This window comes from Erithacus rubecula, assembly GCF_903797595.1.
Source record: "Erithacus rubecula genome assembly, chromosome: 6".
In the NCBI taxonomy this organism is placed as follows: Eukaryota; Metazoa; Chordata; class Aves; order Passeriformes; family Muscicapidae; genus Erithacus; species Erithacus rubecula.
This window is the reverse complement of record NC_136688.1, coordinates 12971065-12998244: the sequence shown is the minus strand read 5'-3', so window position 1 is coordinate 12998244 and position 27180 is coordinate 12971065. Positions and strand designations below refer to the sequence as shown.

The window sequence follows — 27180 nt, the reverse complement described above, 5'->3', positions numbered from 1 at the left end:
GGTGGTAGAAGAAAAAGAGAAAGGGGAATTATATTCTCCTGGATTTCACCCATTACTGTAGACTTCTAAACCCGAGTGTGTTCATGCTTAGGATGGATTTATCTTCTGGCAGCCAAAACCCAACTTCTAGCATCTTCTTGTCAGAGGAACAGCTGTTCAAATACAAGTTACACACTAGGACTTTTTGTCCCAATTTGTTTGGTTTTTAATTTCAGTTCCAATATTGTCTGTAATTCTATTCATAAAGCTAAATTATTACTTGAACTGCAAAATTCATTCTAGCTCCTTCAGAATTTAAAACATGAAATCAGAATATGAAATTAGCCACTGCCTCCGGCCACAATATATTTCTGATTTCTTATTTTCACTCACATTCATTGGAAATGTAGTTCAAATGACAACCTGAAAATTGGTTTTAATGACAACTTGTACATTGAAGTTCCCCTTCCCCGCCTTTTCGTTCCTTACATACCATAAGCACCCAAAACAATGACACGTAGAGTGGCAGAAGATGAGGCAAATACCTGTCCAAGGTACTCCAAGGCACCACACATCTGAGCAATGGGTGTCAAGCTCTGCAAATCAAAACCAGATACCAAAAACCCAAAACACATTTTAATTTGATTTAATTGTTCTGGGCATTCAACCTCAGGCCAACCACTGCAACTGTTCACAGCATCCACTAATACTTCTGTGCCATTCCTAAGCCAGAGGGGAAACATTTCCCTTTCAGCCACTTAAATGGAAGAAATGGAATGTGGTAGAACCAACCAAAGCCCCACAAAAAGGGGAACAGTAGCAAGCACTGCATCACTCCAGAGAGCATGGCAAGAGCTTCCTGAGGGAAAGTCCTGCTCATCAAACCTGATTTTCTTTTATGACAAGGGAACTCACCTGGTTCATCAAGGGAAGCCAGTTGATGTAATATTTTTGGATTTCACTAAAGCTTTCAATAGTGCCTCTCAGTGTGACCTTTGGGACAAAATGTCCAGCACACAGCTGGATAAACACATCATGTGACAGGTGAGTAACTGGCTTACAGGTCAGGTGCTAAGGGTGGCAGTGATTGGGGTGGCATCAGACTTTCACTAAAGGGGTTCTGTGGGGCCCCATGTTAGGCCCTGTGCTCTTCAACATCCTCATTAATGATTTGGATACAGGACTCAAAGGAATACTAAGCAAGTTTGCAATGATACAAAACTGGAAGGAGCCTGCAGGGAGGCCCTGCAGAGAGATCTGGACAGATTAGAGAACAGGTCAATCACTAACCACATGGAGTTCAACAAGGGAAAGTGCCGGATTCTGCACCTAGGATGGGGCAGCCCTGGATGTACAGACAGGCTGGGGAATGAGACACTGGAAAACAATGCCACAGAAAGGGACCTGGGGGTCCTGGTGATTGTGCTGTTCTGCTCTGAGCTGGAGCAATGTCACCACGAGTGCTGGGGCAGTTCTGGGCACCACAACATAAACAAGACATTAAGCTGTTAGAGAGCATCCAAAGGAGGCCAGGAGGATTGTGAAGGGTCTGGAGGCAAAGCCGTGTGAGGAGCAGCTGAGGGCACTGGGTCTGTTCAGCCTGGAGGAGACTGAAGTCAGATCTCAGCACAGTCCACAACTTCCTCATGAGGGGAACAGGAGGGGCAGGCACTGATCTCTGCTCTGTGGTGACAGTGACAGGACCTGAGGGAATGGCCTCAAGTTGTGCCAGGGCAGGTTTAGGTTGGGTATCATGAAAAGGCTCTTCATCCAGAGGGTGGCTGGGCATGGAAACAGGCTCCCCAGGGAAGTGGTCACTGCAGCAAGCCCAGCAGAGCTCAAGAAGCATTTGGGAAACACTATCAGGTGTGATTCTTGGGGTGTCCTGCACAGGGCTGGGAGTTGGACTCAGCATAGTTTTTTATTCTGTGGAACAGGCTGCCCAGAGAGGTCATGGAGTGTTCTCCTCTTGAAGTACTCAAAATCCACCTGGACACGTTCAGGTGTAATCTGTTTTAGGTGACTCTGCCTTGGCAGGGGGTTTGGACTAGGATGATCTCCAAAGGCTCCTTCCAACCTTAGCCATTCTGTGATTCTGTGATAAAAGACCACATAAGTCAGGCCTTGTTCTGTGTTCAAATTGGAAAAATTTGCACAGTTGAATGCAAAGCCAACCTGCAGTAGCTCTAGATCTCTGGAAAAGAAGCTATTTTTAAACTGCAGTAGCTATGTGGACTGCATAAATTAGCATAATCTCAGCCTCCACAGATAGTTCTCAGCTGCTTTACATACTACAAATTAACACTGCAGATTCCTCACTTTTACAAACGTGGTCAATCATCCATTTCATGGGGCTTAAAATCTTTTTCCATCCTACAAAACCTCAACGACCTTTTTTTACATACCTCTTGTCCTTTTCAGAGCAGTACTATCACAGGCTCCGGTTCCACTAAAAATCTCACAAGGTTTCCTGTGTAACTGATGGTTCTGTGGCTGCCTAAATGCAGGACATCCTATTATTTTCTCAGCTGATGATTTTCTCCTCATGGACAGATGGCATAGAAGTGGAGTGCAGATGGAAACCCACAGCCCACAAACTCCTCATTATAATTTGAAACAACGTTAGCAGCTCTTCAACTCTCATCTTCTCTTTCAATTATTTTCAGCAAATGAAAACTGCTGTTTTCAAAAGGCACAGCCAAAAGTAATGATATCTGTTTATAGCTGAGAGCCTCCTCATAACAATGTGACTTCTATTACCACAAGTTTTATTAAAATCCATAAATAATTATTGGAAAGGACTTTAAAATGAGTATCACTTGCTTTGATTTAAGTACTACCTTAAGAAGAAAGAGTAAAAAGAAAATAACAGATCACACATGCATGAAGGTTTAGAAGTCCCACAGTTATCTATTTAAGGTAATTCATGGCTCCAGGTATCACTTTACCTGAGCCACTTGGAATTATAATGGATTTATCTCAGCAGAACACCTGTGAGATAAGGGAGTTGCTGGTGATAAACTGCAGCAAGCAACAAGGAGATGACTATGATACTGATGGCCAGTGGCTCACAGACTCACCCTTCACCCTCCTTGCCCTTTAGAACTGAAACCCCTCCTGGCAGAAAGGCAGGGCTCAAAATGAGGGTGCCATAAAAACTAGTCTTATCATTTCTTCAAGCTTTTTCACAGCATGTCCAGTCTGCTAGAACTGGCTTTCCTAACCTTCTGACTAGTTGAAAAAGTCCTAAAAACAGCAAAATAAAAATATCTGTGGTAGAAAATAGAAAGGAATGAAAAATAATAAGTATTAGAAGTCAATCTTGGATCCCTAAAAAGTTTGTATTAACCAATGGAAAAGCATTAAAATAAATAAACTTATCCCTTAGCTATAAGAAGAAAATAAACAATACTTGAGACACCCAAGTGACATGGCTAGTGAGGATTTACAAATTCACAGACAGCTCTCACACACAGCATAAATGAAAAGTTGGCTAATTTGCTACTGTTCCAGAAGCCTGGAGTCAGACTTAATAAACACAAATAGCCTAATTTGTTCCAAGATTTGACCTGGTGCCTAACAACCAGTTACTAAACCACACTGCTCTCTACCTCAACTAGAAACGAGCCTTCATATTTAAAGAATGGATACACGTTGCTTAACTGTACCTTCGGCCTGCAGGCTTTTTCTGGGATGGCTGGATTTATTTGCATATTACACATCAAAAACATTCAGATGTTCAACCTAGTTGTGGTATCCATACACACAACATCAAATAATTTGCCTATATAATGCAGGGCTATAATCTTCCTCAGCATGTAGGCATGCTAATGATGTTACACAGGGACAACAGAAGATGAAAGAATGAAATCTTTAATCACCAAAGACAATTAATCTTTCCTGCATTCATGGAAGAAGATTAGGGGAGTTCATCTTCTTAGAAGTTTCCCTTTCACAACAAAAAAGGACAATCATCAGTTTTCCTTAGGGAAGGCTTGTCCTTTCTCCTGCACCACATGACCTTCCTGTCCCATCGAACCCAGCCCTGGTATCAACCAAGTAACTACATGATATTGTCTACCATAAAGGTTTATAAAGGGTAATAGAAACGCTCAAATTGGAGATGCAGTCCTTAAGGACTTACCCATGTCAAAAGAACCTAACACATGTTTTATCTCCAGCTTAATGGTTTGCACTTGAAATTGATCAGGGTCTTCAAAAGTGACCATTTGAAACTGTTGTTTCAAGAGAAAACTAAGCTCAAACTTGACAGAATAAAGTATTTCCAGAGGAAGAGAACACCCCATTGAAAGTGCCTTGAGGAAGACCTGAAATCCATCAATATCCCAGAGCTCATCCAAAGGCATTTTCAGAGTCTTTGGCACAAGAGGCTGATCACCTACGGAAAGGCAAAGAGAATTTTGGCAGAGAATTAAATACTGTGCCAGCATTTCTGATGCAGCAAAAGTGACTCTACCACACATCTGTCTCTCTGTGAGAGGCTGAATCTGCCTGTGACAAGGTCAATTTTCAGAAAGGTATTAAAAGATTATGCTCCCTCCATCCTCCCACTGAGGTTATGCTAATTATTTCAGGGGAGCAAAGGAATTCTTTGATCGTCCGAGTCCTCCTTCCCTCATAAGGTGACTCTGGCTGCCAGCACAGCACCCAGAGGAAAAGCATAGCACCCAGAGGAACAGCAATAATTCCATAATTGTGGAATTAACCATTTTCAACCTTGAAATGTAACCCTAAGAAATTGGACATGCAGTAATCCACATAATCCAGGCTTCTACACCTGTCCCTCTTCCAACTAATCTCACCACCCTTCACCATGACACATCTTAATTTAGAGTCCTGTCTGCTAAGGTCAGTGTGTAAATGGATGCTCAGGAGTTGCAACAAGTATTTGTCACACGAGTGGGACAAGTTGCTTTGTGAACTCTGCAAGATACAGAAATACCAGCAGCAAGGAGAGCCCTGTGCCAGCCATGCACAAATGATCTTTACAAAGGAGCTAGGAAGCAGCGAAGAAAAGGGATAAATAAATAAACAAATGTGTGTAGCATAGCCCTGGATAATGCGATCTGCTGGTATTAAGTTTTCTCCTGAAGGAGTTAAGTATATACCAGCTGCTCTACATTAAACCGAGCTGGCATTTTAAATCATGCAAATTAGCTGAGCTCCCATCCATTCCAGCCCAGCATGTAGCAGCATTGCTGTAAATGATGCGAAGTACTGTCCAAACCAGGCCCTGCCATTTCAGCTGCTGTCAGGGAGGAGAGGAGGAGGCAAGGCAGACAGTGGCTCTGAGTGATGCTGCAGCTATTCACAAAATGGTTTGCAAGAGCCTCCTTCCACCACAGGTATTGTCTGCAAGACCAAAATGCACTCATGTGCATGGAAAGCCTGGGGCTTTTATTTGTTGAAAATCCATTTATATACACAACAAAGAACAACTGAAAAATATTTAAAATTCAACTATTTGCCAGTGGAACACAAATTTCAAACCTCTCTTTGCTTAATGCTGCACAATAAACACAAGTGCATCTGATGGGTCACTGGCTCAGAAATTCTGACATAGCTGCCAAGGGTGGCATCATTCTCCTCCATCATGTCCAACACCATTGGACATTGGACATTCCCTTTGTGAAGGGAATAAATGAAAATCTGTGTTTATTCAACACAAACCCCTCTTCTGATGAATATGAGAGGACTCAGGAGGCAATAAAGAGGGCTAAATCCTCCTTAGTTCACACTGTTGTGGCCAAGAGATTAAGTTTCAGCATAAAGCTGCAACAGTGAAAGGAGAGTGAAGGATCTGCTATTAAGAAGTCTGGAAGTTCCACAGACTTCTTAAAAATTATTTCAGGTTCCTTGTTGACCTGCTCAACAAGGGGAAGGTGGAATTCATTCTTATGTTAAAAATAAGGCAAACTGCCTTGCTATCCAACCCCCCACGGGCATGACATCCCACCACATAATACCGCATCTTGGTGGTTGCACCACCAATCACTTCACATGGTCCAAACCCTACCAGGGAAAGCCCAAAAGGCATCTTACAGGCAGGGAAAGAAAATTTACATTGCTGCAGTGTGGGAAGTTGGTATCTGACTGCTTGGAAACAGGAACCTAGGCAACCACTGCTTTTCCTCTTGAAAAGCAGAAAGCAGTTTAATTCAGTGAAATAAAGCAAATTCATTACAATTCCCCTGGAGAGGCTCTATAGGGATGAACAGGATGCTGCTGCCTCCTGTTTCCAGCTGCACGCTAGAGGATCTGGCATCTTTTTGCCAGCTTTCTTTGGCAGTGCCCATCTGGCACATTACTACGGAGGATCAGACCCCTGTGTGCTCCAGAGGCCATCCCAGAGGAATAAGATGCAGTAATGCCAAAAACACTCCTTCCCAAAATAATCCAGCCCACTTGAACACCAGACAAGTCTGGAATACATGTGGCTGTCCTGAGAAGCAGACTGACCCCTGATTATTGAGCAAGAAAAGCAAAGCCATTTCTAAGCTATTGCATCAAGTGGTCAATGCACATTTGATCTTGGCACAACACATGACATTTTTCGATTAGATTTGAAGACTTAAATATCCACAGGCCTCTGGCAAATGAAGAGTAATTTAAAACGGAATCAAATTTGTCTTATCAGACTGATCCATTAATTATTGTCTCCACCAGCTGCAATAAAAGTTGCACATTGATTTTTGTGGAGCAAAATGTCACCACTGAAATTACCTGTAGTTTCCAACATGTGACATGGCTTACGTGGAGATGGCTAAAGAAAAAAAGGAACCTGTTACTAAATATTTGTTTCAAGATATACAAGTATAATGAAGTCTTAGTAAAATATCATACAAGCTAGATCAGCAATCCCAGCAGGGTATTCATTTTATTCTACCAATAGGCAAGTATATAGAACTAATAGATGTCACAAGAAGACAACATAATATTTTTTGGTCAGCATTCCCAGAAGATAAGCAATCCTATCAGGGAAGATCCCCTCACTGTGTGAAACAAAAAGGTATTACTACAATGGCCTTCACGACTGAGAATGTCACTCCATGAGACATAAAATACTTAAAATTACAATTCCAGCCTGTCACACACCCCTCTCACTTTCTCCAAGAGTAAAGCAAAGGTGTCTGCAGACAGCTCTTCTAGAAGATGTTCTTCCTAAACAACACTGAAAAATCTTGTTCCTTTGACTAAAAGGCCTTGTCAGCTCCTACAATGTTATTTGGAAGATGAAGGGGAACATGCAAATGATCAGGGAAGTTGGGTTAATCCTTTTGTTTGGAGAAAGTGTAATCAAGCCAAGAAGACCCCAGCAGTGAGAAAAGCTATTGCTGCAGCCAGAGAGGAAGTCAGCCTGTCACGAGCTGGTTTAGGGTTTCTATCTATTTATGGGCCAGATATTTCATGAGAAAGCCTGGATATGCATGACTAGCTCCCTTTGTTCAGCAGGTGAGCGACAAACATCTCTGAGTTTCTCCAAGAAGGCTTCACAGCCCAGTAAAGCAAAGGGACTTTTGGATTACATAATGGCTGTCATTACATAAAGGACATGACAGAAGGACTGATATTAGTGGCAGGACAGGTAAAATAAAGACAGTTAGGAAGACTCCTTAAACTGTGAATGAGAGGATATGGCAACTTGTAGTCACAGTTGTAGAGACAAAAAAATCCACACAAGGAAAAGAACTTCAGGAAATGTCCAAGACAAGGGATGAACAAACCAAAAAATGCAAGTAAACAAGACATTGTCAAAACACGATGATATGACAGTCCAAAACTCAAAATGCACAGGGGATAAAGGCCTCATAAAAGTGCATTTTCAAATACAGAAGTTGGATGTTTTTTTCCTTTAAGACATTGTTTTCCCACACACTGCTTCCAATTCTAAAACAACCCAAAATTAAAATGAAAAATAATCCAAGAATAACACACCTAAAAATACTTTCAAGAGGTAAAAAAAGCTGGAATCAGAATAAAACTTCAGATCTCAGCCTGTTTTAAAATAAGAAGTGACGTGTTTTCTCATTTATTTTAATAGGTAGTTTATTTGTTTTAAATTCTAGCAATTATCTTCATACCTATGCTTTGCAAAACTGAAGAAACTGAGACTGTTTCCACAAACTATTTCAGAAAAAACATTTACAGATAAAATTAGAGGCATACAACTAAGTGCCAAGTGTTTGACTGAATTCCAGTTCTTGGTGAATGGAAAACCAGCATCTTCCTGTTACAAAATGTTCCAACAGTTCATGTCTAATAATACCATATCTATCCATTTATATACTTCAAATATAGACGTTTCTAAAAGTAATATTAAAGCAGGGTATTTTTAGCCAGGTGAATTTCTCAGGAGAATGAGATTCTACAGTTTGCTGCAAGGAAAAAAAATAGATAAGTGGGTTAAAACTTTAAGAACATATAGTGATTTATACCAAAATAAAATGTAGAAGATTTAGCTTCAAAGCTTCAAGAAGCAAAAAAAGAAATGGAAAAAAAAGGTCAAGAGCAGAACACACAGAACACACACCCTTTTATTAAAGTCCCAGCTCTTGCTTAATTCACAAATATATCTTCTTAAACACACTTAAAATATTTATCCTGTTGCAAATTTGCAAAGTTCAGGGAAAATAATTATTGATTTAAGCTCCTTCTGTATTTCTTCCACTTTGGTAAGAACAGGGAATTTGTAGGCTAGAAGCATTAAAATACTCTACAAATTGTTCTGAGATTTAAATCTAGTGGTGAGACAATCTGGAAAGTGAAATTACAGAGTAGACAATGTTTCTCAAAGGACTCTTAGAAGCAAATTAACATCAGCCAATACCAACCACTAATTTCCAAAACACAGAACTTAAGCCACACTACCTCAATAAATAAATGGTTTCTTTTCTGATACCCTATGGATAGGCAAAAAGAGCATAAGTGGTGTTCGTCTAAATTTTTTTGTTGTTTTTTTGTAATTTCTAGATACTTGAAACTTGGGAAAAGTTTATAATTTGTTTATCAAACCTCTTTATAATTAGATTTTTTTTCTTTTTTTGAGAACTAAAGCTCAGGTTCAGCACCAGCAAATTTCAAAAGCAGTATCTGTTGATCTCCTTTACTAATATCCTTGTACCTCTTTCTGCTTGGGTGTCACTGCATCAAATGTAACAAGCAGAAGGTGATAAAAATCACTTGCTAGAGTAGGGAAAAAAAATGTGAGAGTGTTCACTTAAGAAATTCAACATCATGGAATAAACTACCAGTTTCAAGGACAGAAGGAGAGCACATGGACACCATATGCATTTTGAGCTGTTAACAAGTAGCAGCAAAGGAGAAAGATCATCTAGTATCAAGGCACTAGCTAGTAATTTTCTATAGAGCTGCAGACTTTCTGACCTTGGCTAAATTTCTTTGTGCCTCAGCCATCCACTTAACAAATGTTCTCCAAAAACTAAGAACAATATTCCTACCTCTAAGAGGTGCTCTTAGGTTAAGCATATACAAATGCTCCAGCCAGAGATAGATCAATGTCACAAGTAAGAGGGGAAAAAAAACATTTTCCAATATGATAAAAAAACAAATGGAACTTCGAACAAATTACTACACTTTATGCAAAGTAACTTTATGCAAAGTAATCCTCTGCATATTCTAAGTGAAAACCCAATGATTAAAGAACCTCCTGAATTTATGGTGCAATGTTACACCCGTTGTTCAATGCAAGGCTTTAGAAAAGGTAGCTCTTTATATGAAAACACAAATCACTGAAAAATCCTTGTAAATAATCACAATAAAACAATTTTGGAATTGCTTTTATGTTTTCTATCTGGGAATATTTCATCTGGAACAACCACCCCCCGCCCTGCAATTAAATATTTTTCAGTATGTATCTATAAATATATCAACTGTAATCATAAACCCACTGTAATCGTAAAGAGAAGAAGAAGAATTTGGCTATTTAGTAGCCTCAAATTGCTTACAGTGTGTAAAAAGAATCCACCAGAAAGATACAGTGCCGGTCTTTTGGTAAGAACATACTTAGGTACATAACTATAATCATATGAACAAGCTCATTAGTAGCAATTTCAAGTTTACTTTGTGCTTCTGTATTTGGATAGCCTCAATCTATAGTTTTTCTTAGCTTTTCCCAAGTTCAGTAAAATCTATCCTCTGTTCACATCCTAAATGCAACCCCATTTGGTTTCTTCTGCAGAAAGAGATTTTAATATGAAAGTTATTAGTATGATTGACAGCATTTCTTATAATTTTGTTTATAATTAGCTCAGCAATTGTAGTGAGACCAAATTTCACACCACTGAGGCAGCTCATGCAATGGCACTGAAACCAGTCGATGTTCATCTGACTTTAAATTGGGTTCAGATAAAGATTTGCTTGATCCCTATCCCTTCTGCAAGCTGGTTCAGTATGAGAACTGTGAATCCTAGTATCATACACAAAAATTGGCTAATGCACGTGAGAAGGGAAGGAATAATTTCTCCACAATATGCTCCATTAATCCTTCTCTCTACAAAGCTTCACATTAGCAAGACAGTGATACGAAGGTTTAAATGGCTCCTGCTAAAGTTAATTAAAATATAGAAAAGTAATTACCAATATCTGAACTGTGTGGCTTCATTTAGATTGCTAATGGCATGGACACAATGGGAGTGAGGCAGAGAAGGGAAACTGATAGCCCACAGAATTTGGGTCACGTGTGACTCATCAAACATCTGATGTGAGCCTAAATTTGAAGTGTGGGAAAATACTGGAGGAACCTATTAAGTCAATCAGTTTGAAAGCAGCACACAGCTGACTGAAAAACTCCCTGGAATGTGCCAGCAGTGTGCCACCAACGTGGGAATGGTCATCCACTCCATTTATATCAGGGACTTGTAACTTAGCCTCCAGACCCTTCTCATTACTTGGGCTACAGAATGGGCAATGAGGAAAAAAACCAGAGATGTTTTTAACTTCAACAGGTGTGTCAAATGCTTTTGTATCACACCCCAGATGTAGATGACCTTGACAAATTAGGAAAGAATCACTAGGTGAAAAATCTAGTGAAAGACTAGAAAACAGGGACATCTATAACACCCCAGAACTAGACCACCCAGATCCAGGCTGCCCAACTCAACAAGATTTTCACAAACTGGGAAAGCAATATGAAGAAAAATCTAGCTGAGAGAGGTAGCTTGATTTCAGACAATGATATCTGAGCAGAATTAAACTGAATTATTTTTTTAAAAAAGGAGCCTAGGGAAACAGATAAGAGTTCAGTAGATAGCATGAGGAGTTGCAAGAGTTCTAGAAATCCTAGACTTTTCCTAGTGTAGGGAAAGAAACGTGAGGGAGAACATCGAGCACCTGCTTGCCATGTCCACCAGAAGAGGGCAACTGTCTGCTTTTCAGCAAATGAATATTGCAAAGAAGTTTGCAAATACCAAATCCTACCCCTCCCACCCCCAGCCAAACTAAGCACAATTACAGGTAATTGCTGAACATGCATACTTTAAACCCTGGTTAAACAGATGCCTCTTAATTTGAAGTGTTTTTAGTGGAAGGGTGGGACCAACTATTTAGCAAGGTCCTGGTGCCTTTTTACTGCTTCACTTACTGGAGGTCCAAACAGTGATTATTTTTTAAGGTTCTCTGGAAAAGGAAAATCAAGAAGTTGGAGAATGCAACATAGCAGCAAAAAACACAGTAATTAAATCCACGATCTCCTTCAGTGACATTCACAATGACATGGCAGCAGATTGCAAGCCTGCAATGGCAACTTCCTTCTTCCATCTCCACGAACAATTACACCATGACCATGGACTCTTAATTGGTAATGACTTCTTTCTTAAATACATGATGCAAGTTTAGTAGCCAAAGGCATCCAACTTTTTCAGAACCACTAAGAAATACCATTTGGGGGATGAGAGATCACAATCTTGCTATCTACTCAACAGAAGTTTCTCTGGTAACAAAGTTAAATATTTCCAAAACAATTCTCTCTAAATATGGGTAGTACAATTTATTGGTGGAGTTTTCAAATTAGACAAAATAAGCACCAATGCAATAGTCAGATACTGTTGTGCACAACGCAGGCGATTTAATATGGAAAAATAGAGTGTGTATATCCATAACAGTAAAATAGGAATGATACTGCCATGATTCATCAATCTAAGACTTCCGACTAGCATTTACAATGGGCTTGATGCTAAAACTTGCAGACCTTTCTCTGGAAAGTGCCTCTGAAATACTTTGAAGTATGCTTTTTATAAATTGCACAGCATTTTAAAAACACACTGCCCTTATAAGGCCTTAAGGCACAAAACTTCCAGTTACTATTAAATTAATCTAACACATGTAAAAACCATACAAAGAGGAACAAAATTAGCAAAATATTATTTAGAAGTTTTCACTGATACCATATTTGTGAGAGGGACATCTTGATTTTCAGCAGTTTTGTTTTTTTTTAAATGGCACTTTAATGAATACCACCTGCAGTGCTTATGTTGTCTGAAGAATCAGGTTCTAGAAAGCACCAAAAAAACTCATGAAGCTTTGTCGTGGTGTGTAAGTGGCTTAAAACATGCCAACCCAGCATGATAACATGGCCTGGTATTCTCATATGGTGGTTTCTGGGTGATGAAATAAGCCACTGAATTTTGTATTATTTAGTGCTAGAAGGACCCACTTCAATGGGATTATGAACAACTCCCTGAAATACTCCCAGAACCAAGAGAATTGGTTCCAAGTGACATAATCTCTCATTCTTCGTCCTCCCAAACAGGAGGATGTCCTTCCTTGTGGGCTAAAAATTCTGCATAGGGACCAAGATCTACAGAAGATAGGAGCCAAAACACTCAACATTGGTCCAGCTTGTGAATCTAAACTCTAAATTTTACTGTAAGAATATAACTTCTCTCCCTCTCAGGTGATGCCAGCTGCCTGCCCAGTAAAATGGTGAGGCTCTTGGTACTTCAGATAAACCACACAGAGAAGCAAAGTGATCACCCTCGGATTCTCAAGATGTTCAGACTGGTGAAGTGTTCAAGACTAAACATTACCAGGCTTATTATCAGAAAGCACTTCTACACCTGAATGCAGCTGAAGGTCTTCCAAGATAAAAGCGCTTCAGCTGCTGACATATCACCTGGCAGCTGTCCATCCATCCTGTTTCTCCTCCCTTGGCAGGGAAGAACAGTAGGAAAAGGAACGAAGAGTGCCCTTGATACAAGCACATCTGGAAAAATCTCCCTCTAGATACAGAGTGCGATTCCGAATGACCTCTTTGAATGGCAGAACCCCACATGCTTTTGTGGGCAGAAGGATCAAAGCTGGATCTATAGGAATGATAAAAAATTACTGTGTTTATTCAAGATAATAGACAGCAAAAAAAGCCTCACTAGTTCACATCTTAAAAGGTGCTGGTCATCTGTGGAGATTGCCTGCCAGAGGAGGTTACTGAGAATGCAAAACTTAAGATTTCTCCTGCTGCTGAAGTAATTAAAAATGTAAAATTATCTGACATTTCCTTAGCCAAAATCACTCCTTGTTCAAATATAACAAGTTAGCAACAAGGCCCTTTCATCATCAGACTACAAAAATGGGGTTTGTTCCACATCATTGTAAGGGTTAAAACCACCATAGTGTTGCCTTCACTGCTGCAAACAGCTCCTGCTAGCAGATCTCTGTCAGCAAAATCTGTTACAAGATGAGAAAGTGTTTCTGAATAACAACCACCTTTCCAGCAATGTAGATTTTCATGCAGAAACCATGGCATGTGTGAAAGAAAGGACAGCAGATGATGAGATTTTGCTGATATTTCATAATCACAAGGACAGACTCACGTGGAAGTGAGAGAGAGCACTTGATTCTCTTGTAAGGGCAAGATGTGATGCACAGGCTGGTCTGTCTGCTGCCACTACCCTGCATCGATGCTTGGCTGTTTCCTTTTCCTGCTCTCAGTCCCTCAGGAACTGCTTTAGTCATATCTGTCAGGCCTGAGCAGCCCAATTCGTCACCCTGTCTACCAGCAACGAAAGTGCAGCATACCCTGAAATCAGGGCACGCGGTCAAACATGCCGAATCACAGGCACGCTTGTCTGAAGGGAATAGGGTTACCAGGCCACAGATTTCAGAATCTAGGTGGTAGGGATTATCCATTATTCCTCAAAGAAGGAAAATAACAGGTGAGCCTCTGTCATCATTTCTCTCTCTCAGCATAGTGGTATCACCTTCCGCTGGGCTAGGATATTGGCAGGAGCAGCGTGTCAAAATACATCTCAGGGCTGTCCAGCCATGTCTGTAGCACAGCAATCAAGTGTGCTTGCTGCAGCAGCCCATCTGCTCTGCTCCCTCCATAGCACGGTAACACATGCTGTGCCCACGCTGATGCGGAGCTCACCGGGGCACGGCAGTGCAGGGCAGCCCCAGCCATGCTGACAGCCTCACCCTGCCCACAGAAATTAAACCAGCTGAAGAATAGGCCTTTCTCCTCCCTCCACAGCAAATAGCATATATAAAAATACATTAGAAGACTGACACAGATTAAAGGGAAACCTACAATACATGTATTGGTGATGTGCTGCATCTCTGATGTCATGCACATACAGCATTATACAGGCAATTCCACTTAAGTGTCCATTTCCTACATAATCTGTTTAATTTAGCTGCACTGAATGACATGCATATTGGAATCTAGCATCGAGCACTGCCTCCCATTCACTCCCTACACAGCTACAAACACCGGACATTCACACAACTAGTACTCTGGTACAGTACAGGACCGAACACAAAACATATTCACAACAACCAGCAATCCTCCCCCAGCCCAGGCGCACCACTCAGCCCTTCTCACACTTAGCATCTACAGAAAGCACACAAAGAACGCACCCCACAAACAACATCTCTGCCATCTCCCTCCTGTAAATCCCCCCAAGTTCAAGAAGAGGCAATGGAGAAGGCAGCATAGGCAAGCGACACACAAGCCCCATCCCTCAGCACCCCACCATCAGCCCCATCATGCTGACAGAATTACACATGCCACTGTGTGGAATATAAAATATACCATCACTGCAGACAGATGTTAGCACACACACACACATATCCCTTCTCGCACTGCTATTTACCCCACAAAACCTGCTGCACCCTCTCAACACAGAAATAAATTCTCACATACATCTCCCCAGCATTTGGTGCCTGCTAACCTGTGTGTCAAATCCATTTTCTACCAAGCTACTCTTCCTTGCTGGGAGGCCATCTCCTGCATTTTCTTGTCCATTGGAAGATTTGAGAGGAATCTGGCTGGAATACAATGGCTTCGTCACCTCCACCTTGTTCCCAAACTTCAGGTAACAGGGCTGTGGGATGGTCCTGGCCGTCGGGACATGCAGGATTGGAGCAGCGCTGTGTACGGGTTTAGGTAGTCCTGATTTCATTTTGGAGGCTACCAGGATGGCTGGCATTTTCTCTTTCTGCTTTCCTAACACGTTTCTGTCAGCAGCAGCAACAGCAGAGACAGCAGGCAGGAAAAAGAAAATGATACACTGGAGAAGCTGTTCTACCCTAAAGCAGCAGAGATCTCCAAAATCAGCTTAGAATTTAAAATCAACAATAAAACCAATTTTAAAAAACTTCTAAAAAAAGGAAAAACCACACCACTTTCAGTATAAAAAAATCTCCCAGCTTTGTGCCAGCTTTCCACCTGTTTCCTCTAATTATATTTTCAGTTCTTTACCACTGTCCTCTTTCCTATTTCTGCTATATAACTTGCTCCTTCTTTTCTCAATCTGACTCTTGTAATTTTCTTGCCTGGAAACGAGAGACTTTCACTCCAGTATCTTTTCACTGCATCTCCAAAGTGAGGTAGCCTTTGGAGAAGAAAAAAAAAAAAAAAAAAAAAAGGAACCTGCTGCTGCATATGCTTCCCCTTCCGTACACACTAGAGAGTGAGCGAGCAGGATTTCCAGCTTAAGATGTCTTTCTTCAGTCTTAGCCAAGAAGCAGATGTAGCTCAGTGTGTTAATGACTGATGCCCTTGGATACAAGCCTTAGAGAACCAAGCTTCTTAAGCCTAAATAGCTGTGAATAGGACAATGATGCCGGAGCAGAAGGAGAAACGTCCACTGACAGCGAATTTTAAATCAAAATATGTCAGTGGCCACAAAATTTCCCGGCTCCCCCAGTGCAGAGCATAAAAACCTGAAGGGGGAGTGGGGTGGGGAAAAAAAGAATTAAAAATGAAAGCGATTCAGCTGCGAGAGAGAAGGGGAAGCAGTCGACAGCTCACGCTCGCTCGCTCCCGCAGTGGAGCGGGCTCCCAGCCGGCGCTGCTCGCTCGGCGCATCCCGGGGGGGGGCCGGGACCAGCCGGGCGGGAGGCGGCGGCCGCCGGGCACCGAGCGGGTCCCGGATTGGTCCTGCTCGCTCCGAGCGGCAACAAAAAAAAATAAATAAATAACCGAGAGATCGCTCCCTCTCTCCGCAGGGGGAGGAGCGGCCTCGGCTCCCGCGGCGGGCAGGGAGACCCGCGCGGCGGAGGGGTCTATGGATGGGTGGATGGATGCATGGATGCATGCGTGCATGCTCCGGGGGCGCGGCACGGAGCGAGCCGTGGACCGGTTTCTTTTTGAAATATGGAAGAAACAAACCAAATTCAAATCAAAACACCTGGAAGTGACTCATTGTTACTGGCTGTTCGGGAAAAACTCCCGCTGCCAGCATCAACAGGAATTTGAATAAGCACAGTGAGTAATCCGTCCCTATTATAGCAACACTTGGCTTTGGGGAGGCTTTCAGTGTCGCAGGTCCCTCCTCACGCTGCTCGGTGGATGCCAGGATCCGTTACAACCCACGGATCCCGCATTCCTGTTCATCCTGACACATATTCCTCCTCCTGCACCATCCTGGACAGTGGGGGATTATCAGTGTGCAAATCAAGGCACCAAGCGATGCTTTCAGACTGCATGGGGGGGCTCAGCACCAGGACATACAGTGCCACATTGCCCAGTTAAGGCTTTGACATATCCCTTCCTACAAGAAAGACATTGAGGGGCTGGAGTGTGTCCAGAGAAAGAAATGAAGCTGGGAATGGAGCACAAACCTGATGAGAGGCAGCTGAGGGAGCTGAGGGGTCTCAGCCTGGACGAAAGGATGCTCAGGAGGGACCTTTGGCTCTCTACAACTCCCTGGGAGTCAGGTAAGAGTCAGGCTCTGCTCCCAAGCCACAAGTGACAGCAGGAGAGGAAATGGCCTCACGTTGTGCCAGGGATATCAGGAAAAATTTCACTGAAATTATTATCTGGCATTGGAACAGGTGCATGTGTTCAAAACAGGGAAGCATGTGTTCAAAAACACATGGATATGGCATTTGGGGACATGGTTTAGTGGTAATGTGGCAGTGCTGGGTTAACAGTTGGATTTGATGATCTTGGAGGTCTTTTCCAACCTTAACAATTCTATGCTTAATTATAGGGAGGGTGCCTCAGAATAATATTCACAAAACCAACATGAGACATGCAAGAAAAGGTGCATTTAAATCACATCCTCATCACAGTACCAGTTAATTGCTTTATTTCCAGAATAGGGCTGCTTCCTTCAGCTCCTCATTCCTACCCTCATCCACTTCCCAAATACTGAATCCCTAAACCACTGCCTGAGTGGCAAGAACTCTCTCCAAGCAAGGAGAGAGTGGTTTTGGTTTGAAGAGATCTTAAAAAATAAAAGGTCCAAACTCTCTGCCATGGGCAGGGACACCTTCCACTAGTCCAGATTGCTCAAAGCCCCATCCAACCTGGCCTCGGACACTTCTGTGGATAGGGCATCCAGAGAAGCAATGAACCTACACTTGAAATGTTTGAAATACACATTGGGTAAAGCTATGCAGCCAGACAGAGGAAGCCCAGCCCCACTGCCCCTGCCCCATCCAGGCTGCAAACAGTGCTTGGGGGAGGCAGGCTCAATCATGCTCCATGACCCATGGCAAAAGGAGCTGGGACCAGCCTATTTAACACCTAGTCTTTTGAGGAAGTTTAAATGTGCAGACCTCAGGTTTTTAGATCTGAGACTCTTTCAGATAGAAAAAGAGACATTTCTTGGATTGTATTGTACCACTTCTGCAGGCTGTTTTGTAGTAACTACAAAAGGGTATATTTTATAGTAGCTGGCTTTTTCTGTAACTGCTTCCACCTGAATCTCTTTATCCACCAATTTCAGATGGGAAAGCACACATCTGAAATTCTGCTTCATCCATCTCATTGAGATCCTACCAAAACAAATCTTCTAATGTTCTGTCATAACCATGCACAATGTCAGTTTAAACACAGCTATACAGAACATTTCAAAACCATACAATTCGATAAAGAATGTGAATTTATCATCTGAGAGGACAGGTAGTCATTGCAGCAGAAATGTGTCAAATGCTCCAACACCATTTCCACCTTTCCATGCTGAGAACTCAGCCTTACTGGCTAAGAGAAGGTTGGGCTCCAGTATGAACATCTTGAAAAAGATCCAGGCCTGAAAACCAGACTAATTTTAGGTCTGTAATAAAATATAGTAAGATTTAAAAGCTATTAGAAGATCTAATTGACAGCTTTATGTTCACTTACATGTTTAATGAGATTCAGGCCACTAATTCCTGCTGAACCCAAAATGCCAGGTTTTGTTTTTCTGTTTTTATCTTGGTAAACTGGCTAGAGTACAAGATATCAGAACAGCCACTGGTTAATCTGACCAAAAGAAAAGGATTCCTTTCATTGTTCCTTTAACAGTTATGGAATCTGATCCTTTGATGACCCTTTGAATTGAATACTCCACAGTTCCTTTAGACACTCAAAGGAGTTCTACAGATTTCTCAGCATGCAGTCCCGTCTACTGAAGATGATTTCTTGTGAATACATTCAGTCTATGATGCTGACAGTTATTTTGCCAAATCAGTGAGACAGACACATTCTTCACCAAAGCTTAATGTGAATTCCTGATAATATGTTTGAGGAGTTACCTAGAATTACTGCTTCCCTCATAGATCCAGTTTGAATCTAAGGATCCTTCGTCATTTAGAACCTGGGGGAGGTTTTCATGTCATACATATTTTGCTTTATATATCTTAATATCATGGCATAATAGCACTGAAATGCAAGCTGCTGTATCCAGTGGCAGTGCAGTAACACCATGAGATCATAAACTGCATCATATTACAGGCTTTATATGCAAAAACTGGCAACATCATTTTGGTCTGTCTTTGGAAGTGACTAGTTTTTGGGTTGCCTGGATTTTTGGTTTGGTTTTGGTTTTGGGTTGTTTTTGTTGTTGTTCTTGTTTAATAAATTATTTTTTATCTATTTTTAAGACTAGGATTTTTAAAATAAACTACTTCTCTCAGACAGTCAAAGGGATCTGGGAACCTGTCTCTTATCTTCTTTGAAAGGCCCAGTTTTCCCTTCCCCTGTTTTGAATCACCCAAATTTCTGTGTCTAAGCTAGGAGTAAGTAATCTTAAAAAGGAGGCAAACTATCTAAACAAAAAGCAAGAGCTTCATTCCTTCCCAAAAATGCTGGGTAAACCTCTGACTAGGAGAAATTCCCTTGCAGCTTTAAAGTCTGATAAGTATCTTTGCCTGAACAACCACAAAATCCCTTCCTTATCTTCCTGTAGTCCAGGGAGCATCCACCCACTCTCCAAATGGGGGAATATGGAAGGAACAATCCTAAAAATAAGCACTTTTCTTCCCTATTAGAGAAAACAAACAAACAAGAAAAAACCCAATGAAACCACAATAAACCCTACCGATTTGCATTACACAGTTGATTTTGAAGCTCAGAAAGTATCACCACTTTGGACTCAAGCTGTGACTGCTCAGCACCATGGAGTGTCAGCTCAAGTGCCAAGACTCTGGTGTTGAGAACTGGCTTAATACTCTCAAAATTTTAGTGAGCAGACTCATGTGAATTCAAGAACTTAACACACCAGAGGAAACTATTTGTATGCCCTGTAGTTCAAGAGCTTCCCAGGCAAGTCAGCACATTGCCCAAAACAAAGCCAGTAAACAGAACAGAAGCCCAGGGTTGACTGCTCAAGCCAAATGTTATATTAGCCTAAATGGAAAAACCATGTAGAATTATGCTATCAATTAAAACACCTCATTAGCCGGTCTGGTGATTCAGAACTGCAGATGGAACTGAACTCAAAGCTTGAAAATACCTTGATCAACACTATCCTCAGCTCTTACGCATTAATGGTGTATCTGAAATCTCCCAGAAAAATAATTTCAAGTTGAGGTGAATATCCATAAAATGTCACCATACAGTGTGAGAATTAGAGGCTTTAATTGTTCTTTCAAACCCATTCTCATCAAGCTTTACTACTGCCAGGCAGCTGTCCTATATACTGTGGGCATGTTTGGCTTTGGCACAGTTCCATCAACTTAAGTGAAGTTATGACAGGAATAAATATGGATCTATTTTTTGTACTGCAGATATTTTGCACATTCATATCCATCTTTTGACCCTGATCAGTATCAAATATGGAAAAGCCTGATGCCATCAGTACATTCATGTTACCATTCTATTAAAGAACCCATAAGGGTGTAGAGGAGTAAAGGGGTAAACCCCATGATTTTTGTTATGTTCCCCCAAGGGGAACAGTAGAGATTAGAAAGATGAATATGGATAGAAGCATTATATAATTTGGCATCCTCTCACCACAGCAATTATAATCTGTATATGTGAGTTCTTTATATAGAGCAGTGAGGAGGAAACCTTGGTTCTGTTCCCAGTTCTTCTGATGGAAATCTTGTCTGCATTACCCTAATTCTGATCTTAAATTCCATTTGTAATCCCTTGACATGCTTCTAATTCACACTGGGTTTAATTCTACTTCATTTTATAACAGTGTAAAATTTTTAAAAATATACAAGTCCAATTTCACCTGAACAAGAACATCTTTTCCACTCATTTGCAGAAAATACACAGGAAATTTCACCGGCCTCACTATTGATAGAAGAGATCCCCTTACACAGTGACAGAAAATGGCACCATTTAAAATTAGCATCTTCTGAACAGTGCTTACATTTAATCCCATTTCTGCACCAGAGTGCTTCATGGTTTTGTAATGTAAGCCTGTAGTAGTGCTTCACTCAATAGCTTCATAAGTTTCTATTGTCATAGCAAATGCACACTCACAGCTTTGAATTCATTATGCCCCCTTTGCTTTTGAAGTGTAGCCATATCAGTTTCTCACAATCTAATAAAACCTGGGCTCAGCTGTCTTGAGACACACACTGACAGGGGTTCTGTGATGGGCTTTGGAAAGGTCCATCTCTCTGACTTTGCATGTAAAGTTCATTCCTCAGACTTAAACTCAGCAGGAACAGCACTAAAAGGCATGACAAATGCAAGAGCTTATTTGAATTAATTCTTTCTGTGGTGGTGTAAGATTTAGATGCTTACTGCTTGTCTGTGCCATGGGCACAGCAGTGACCACTGCGTAAAGCATATACACATGAATAATCTTTATGATCCTAACAGAGGAGTTCTGTCAGGCCAGCCTACAGCTCACCTCGACTTGCACATCTCTGTGTCTGTGACCATAACAATGGACATCATCCCTCCATGCCACTAAGAGACCTGGAATAAATATTGCAATACCATTTTGGAAAGAAACTTGCAGATCACATCTTCCTGACAGAGATGTGCATCTGGGCATTCTTAGTGTATTCATGTGTCCTTTGTTTCCACAAGGTTAATGGTACTAGCTCCTATATTATTTTATGCCTGACTTGACATTGCCTATGGCTTCATGTGTTTGGAAAAGCAAAGCAAACATCTGTGATTAATGAGCACATCACAGAAGAAAGGTGATGATGATGATGATGATGATGATGATGATGATGATGATGATGATGATGATGATGATGATGATGATGATATAAATACCACAAACTGCTCTTGACTTTAAGAACCATAAAGTTGACATATGAAGGAGAGGACCTAAAAAAATGCTGTCTTCCCTCTGCTGCTATTCTCTCTACCCACTTGAGAAGTGGCATGATAAAAATAGCCACCACTTACAAGGTAACAGCCTCACATTATCAGGTAGTCACCTTCTGTAACCTTGCTGGCACATTTCAAATGCACCTGATCCATCATTTGGAAGAGTTGTCAGAGCCTAAAGGTAGAAACCATATGAGAAGTGGATTGGAAGAAAAAGAGTCTGTATTTCAAAGCCTTTTTACAACTGGATCTGCTTAAGCATTGCAACCCAGACTCAGCTGCCATCAGTCTCTCCCACATCAGCAGTTCTGAACAAACACAAATTGGCCAGATTATCATTAAGAACTTCAGCTATTTTGTAAAGAGCAAAGTATCAGTACTCAAACTAAGTGGCAAGGCCCAGATTTTCACTTCCCCTAAACTGATGTAGTTTCTCTACAGCCAACATAAGAATTTGCCCTCCAAATTTGAAGTATTTATCAAAATCATCTTTACAGAATGATCCAATCCCATCATATACTCCCTCAGTATGCATTTCCTACCAATTTGTATTTAAAAAATCCTCTTGCTTACTGAGCCCAAGCATCCAGATCAGCTGCTGCTGCACAGTGCAGTTCTGGAGCCATGGAATAAATGCCAGCTGATATCAGGGAATGATGAATAACATCCTACACTTCCAGTTTTTGCCAAGCACACTTTACAACCCAAGCCTGCAGGCAGCCACTCTTCCCTAGAATCCATAAAAAGGGAGCATTTCCACAGGGCAACTGTTCAGCAGCAATTCTCTGCTGGAAGTCACTTGCAATGCACCATATAAAGGCACTAATTGCAATATTACAAACACAGCTATTTCTGAATATGTTACCTGAAAAAAATAATATACAAACCTAGATTGTTCACCATGGTATCAAAGGAAACACAGAAAGTGCATAACATAATGCCCTGAAATGAATGTTTCCTACTTCCAGAGCTGCTTTAAAGAAAGATTTGTCCTGAATTGATGTTTATGGAAAATAAAAGCACATCCTAGACAGCTAAATTTTGGGTTAATGGTTCTATTGAAATTTTTAAATCAAAAAATCAGTGAAATTTCTTCAGATTTATACAGACATAGGTCAACCCAACAGCCATGACCATTCTTGAGAGTCAACATCCCCAAAACCAACCTCCATCCTCACTGTGATGATGTAGCAAGGGAATTTGATGAGGATTACCTAACCCATAAATGGAAGGGGGATGGACATCTCCATTTGAGGGAGTGGTTTACTTGCACCCACCAAATATCAGACTCGCTTTTAAGCCAGAAAGCTTAAATGGTCACTTTGCAAGGAAATGAACAGGAAACAGTTATTCTTTAATCTCTCTATTAACCTAGCACAGAATAATCAAATTTAAAGTGTCAAATAATCAAATTTAAAGTGCAGGGCCATTGCGCAACCTCATGCACGGCAGGATCAAACTTCTCGAATTTCCTTGTATTTCTTTTGTTCTCCCATTCTCCCATTAGCAAACTGATAACTAACCCTCCTGTGCTGTTCTAACACTGATTTTTTTCAAGCATTTTTAATATTCATCACTCAAAACTGACATAAAATCTTACTCATGAATGCTGTCCTAATATTTTGTTTCCTACTAAATCAAAGGAGGGTCCCACTGTAATGGTTAGTGACATATTTGTTGCATTAAACAGCTTTGATATTTCAACATTTAATCAATTTTAGTTTTTAAATGTGACAAGTTTCCTGCCACCCTGAGTTTTACCCATGATGCTGTACTGAACTCAATGGTTTACAGCTACAGGATGAAGACCTGACAGCTTTGCATTTATCTTACACACACCATCATATGATTTTTAATAACACTGCTCTCACTGTCTGGAATATATTGGGAAGGTATCAGTGTCAAAACATCCCATGGCCATATTGAAGATCTGGCTGGTGCTTTTATCACTGGAAAACAAATAATACACTGAAGACATAGCACTGAGAGAGAAATTTTCTGAATTTAATATTACCTCTTGAAATTTTAGTAGCAAGAACACTGTAACACACAACTTTTTTTTCAAATAAATAGCACACAGATGATGGAATGATTTTCTGGTTTTTGAGACATAATCACATCCTGTATGAGAATTAACTTGAGCTTTGTTTATTCCAGCAGTAAAACAACCTGTATTCAAGCTTGTCCTGCTGTCTAGAAACTCAACTGATTCCACTGTAAAAGCAGGTGTAGTCAATCATTCCTGTCACAACATTAGTACATTACTGGCTGTTGGCAAGTGGGTCAGCTCATCACAGGCAAAGCACTCCTCAGCTGCTCTGCTTCCTTCCATCCTGGCTGGCACATGAAACAATGCTGCTACAGCTGCTGAATTTCAAAAGGCATCCATCTGTTTAACTTCCTAAAATGACTTTTAAAGAGTGGGATACAACAAACACATCTGCTACCCTCAGCATGTTAAAAAATATCATCTGGAAATTAACTGGTAAATTATAAATCTTTTTAGATGAGACTCCACAGTGAAGTTTCAATACATGTGTAACATCTGTTCCACCTTCAATTACAGCTCAAAGCTTTGCACCTCTGGCTTTCTGAAGAATCAAGGCAAACTTTAGTTGCAACCAGCTCTATATCTCCTTATTTCACTGCTAGAGTTTGTTCAGGATCACATCTCTGAGCAACCATCTATTCAATTTTGTCACTCCTGAAAGGCTTGACTGGATAAAGCCTTGAGCACTGTAGTCTGATCTGACATTTGACCCACTTTGATAAGGATAGACTGAAGACTTCCTGAAGGCCCTTTCAATCTCAATTAGCCCAACTATTCCCAAATAGAATAAAAGAGAAAAAAAATTAAAAATTCCATTAATATCTGCTGTAAGAACTCAAAGTGGAAACCAGCTATGAACCATAACCTTGTCCATCACAAGAAAATTCTTAGGTAGAAGGGCCAGTAGAAGATACCAACAGATCAGATTTTAGGAGGGAAGCGTTAGAGCATGTTTAAGCGTGATCTTCCTTTCAGTTCTTCTCTCGCATCTCTCACAAATACAAATGTGTTATCACTTTGAATTATGTGAACAGATGCTTACATCTAGGATTTGCAATTTACATCAACCTAGCCTGCATTAACAGCGATGTCAACACCAAATGCAAACAACTCTGCATGTTTTCACCCTAAGGTAAAACATATGTGCAACCTGCAGCACCAGGACATATCAGTAAGTTCCTTGGCTACCTGCTGCATTCTCAGCAGACTTTTCAGGCATCCCAATTTCATCTGCAAAACACAGACTGAGCTGGTGTAACACAATCCAGGAGAGACATGAACCTTCCACAGGCCTGGGGGCACAGAAAGACTGGCAGGAACACAGTGAGCCATTAGAGATCCCACACAAGGAGCTGCCATATCCACTGGGGAGGTGAGAGGAATTTACAAGGACACAGAAGAAAAGCAGCCCTGGGGAATAGGTTAACTCCAAACTGGGAACCAGGTGAGTTGTGCTGGCTAAGGGCTTGTGAACTACAGGCCAAGGCAGACCTTCAGTAACAGGAATTAGTACTTGATACTCAGTATTAAAGCAAAGCCTCTGAAGCACAGCACTTTGCAGCAGTGCTAACACTGTTCTGCATGTATACAAACGAGAAACCAATTTTTCTGTGCTGTAAATAGCTTCTGCAATTAATAGCAGTTAGCTGTTCCTGTGTTTTTCCAATTACAGACTCAGGAAAAGAGGGCATATTAAGCTACCTCATGCAATTCTGGACCACCTAATGTTAGAAGTGCTATTTGAGGATGTGCTGCTACTGCTAATTATCAAAATTAAAACCTGAAATGGCAATGCTCACTTTTAAAAGTGAGATGATTTCCTATTGCAGGCAGAACTTTCCATTGTTCTCCCCTGCCAAAAGTTATCACTTTTGTCTGAGATTTCTGGACTGAAACTTTCAACACAGAAATTGCATCATCCAGAAAACCTTTCAAAACATTTTGGATCACCATTTTGGATTTTTCAAAACAAAGCCATTTATTCACCCTTGGCTAATTACCTTTTAGTCTCTCTGCACAGATGCAAAATATTAGTATTTCTAGTTTATCTTTTCTTGTACATTTTCAGACAGCTGCAGCCATTTCCAAAATCATCATCATGTTTTCCACCATGATGTTAGGAAAAAAATTTCTCCTGGACAGTACTGCTGTTAGTACAATTAAAAAATTATAGCTGTATATGCATATGCATGTGTGGACTCACACATGCATTGCGAGCTGAATAAAAATGTGGTGATATCTAATTTGACCTGAGAAAACCAGAACAGCACATCGACATAAACAGGAAAAGTTAGACTATTTGCAGCACAGCATCACCAATTCCAATCGCTCTTCTCCTGTGCTGAACAAGCATTTCCAATTCAAAGGAGTAATTAGCATGCCGTAAAAAAATCAGAGCACTAGCAAATACCAAAGCTTTAACTCGGCATTAGCAAAGATCAATGAGAATTCATCACTCTAAGTCCACCACTAGCACTTTCTGCCCAAACACACTGGGACAGGCAGGAGTGTGTCTACACCACCTATGTTGATCACAGGAAGTTCAAACTTCATTAGGAAAGAATTAAATAGCACACATCATTCTTCTTAACATAATTTTCAATTTTTTAAAACCCACTGAGACACTCTTCAGTCCAATACCTCGTTCTCAGCTGCTGATCATTTTGCCCAGTGTTAACACTCTCGTATGAAACGCACAGTGCCAGCGCCCACCTCAGGCTGGAAATTTTGGAATGCTTTAGCCAAAATGCCAGAACCAAGGTAGAACCGTATGTCATCACTCAGTCATGGCCAAAAAGCACCAGTGACCTTGGCTTCAACAGCTCAGGCACTCTAGAGCTTTGAACAAGGAGCTTGTGATTGGGCAAGATAGTTACGTTTGTGCCAGAATAAAGTTTAACATGTTTTTTTCTGAAAACACACAACATAGCTGATTTTAAAATAATTTAATTTTACACATGCTCAGTAAGAATGCTTAAATTCAGCAGTTGAGGCCTGCTGAATCTTTGCTACACTGCTCCCACAAGTGAGGTACCAGGCCTACAGGAGAACTGAGTCCTCCAGCCCAGGGGGACCAGAAGAAACAAAAGGAGGATTCTAAGCAACAGGAAGGATAACAAGGCTCAAAGAGAAAACCTGTATGTGGGGTTGAGAGCATGGATTA

The 27180-nt window shown here is 41.0% G+C and overlaps 1 protein-coding gene across 1 annotated transcript in view; it reads right to left on the bottom strand.

Annotated features, from left to right (window-relative positions):
* The window catches only part of NAV2 (neuron navigator 2), a 206545-nt gene extending 189825 nt beyond the window's left edge, over positions 1 to 16720 (bottom strand). The window contains 1 exon segment of the mRNA XM_079307961.1: positions 15186 to 16720. Coding sequence (XP_079164087.1) covers positions 15186 to 15443 — 258 coding nt within the window. The 5' untranslated portion in view covers positions 15444 to 16720.
* Between the last annotated feature and the right edge of the window lie 10460 nt (positions 16721 to 27180).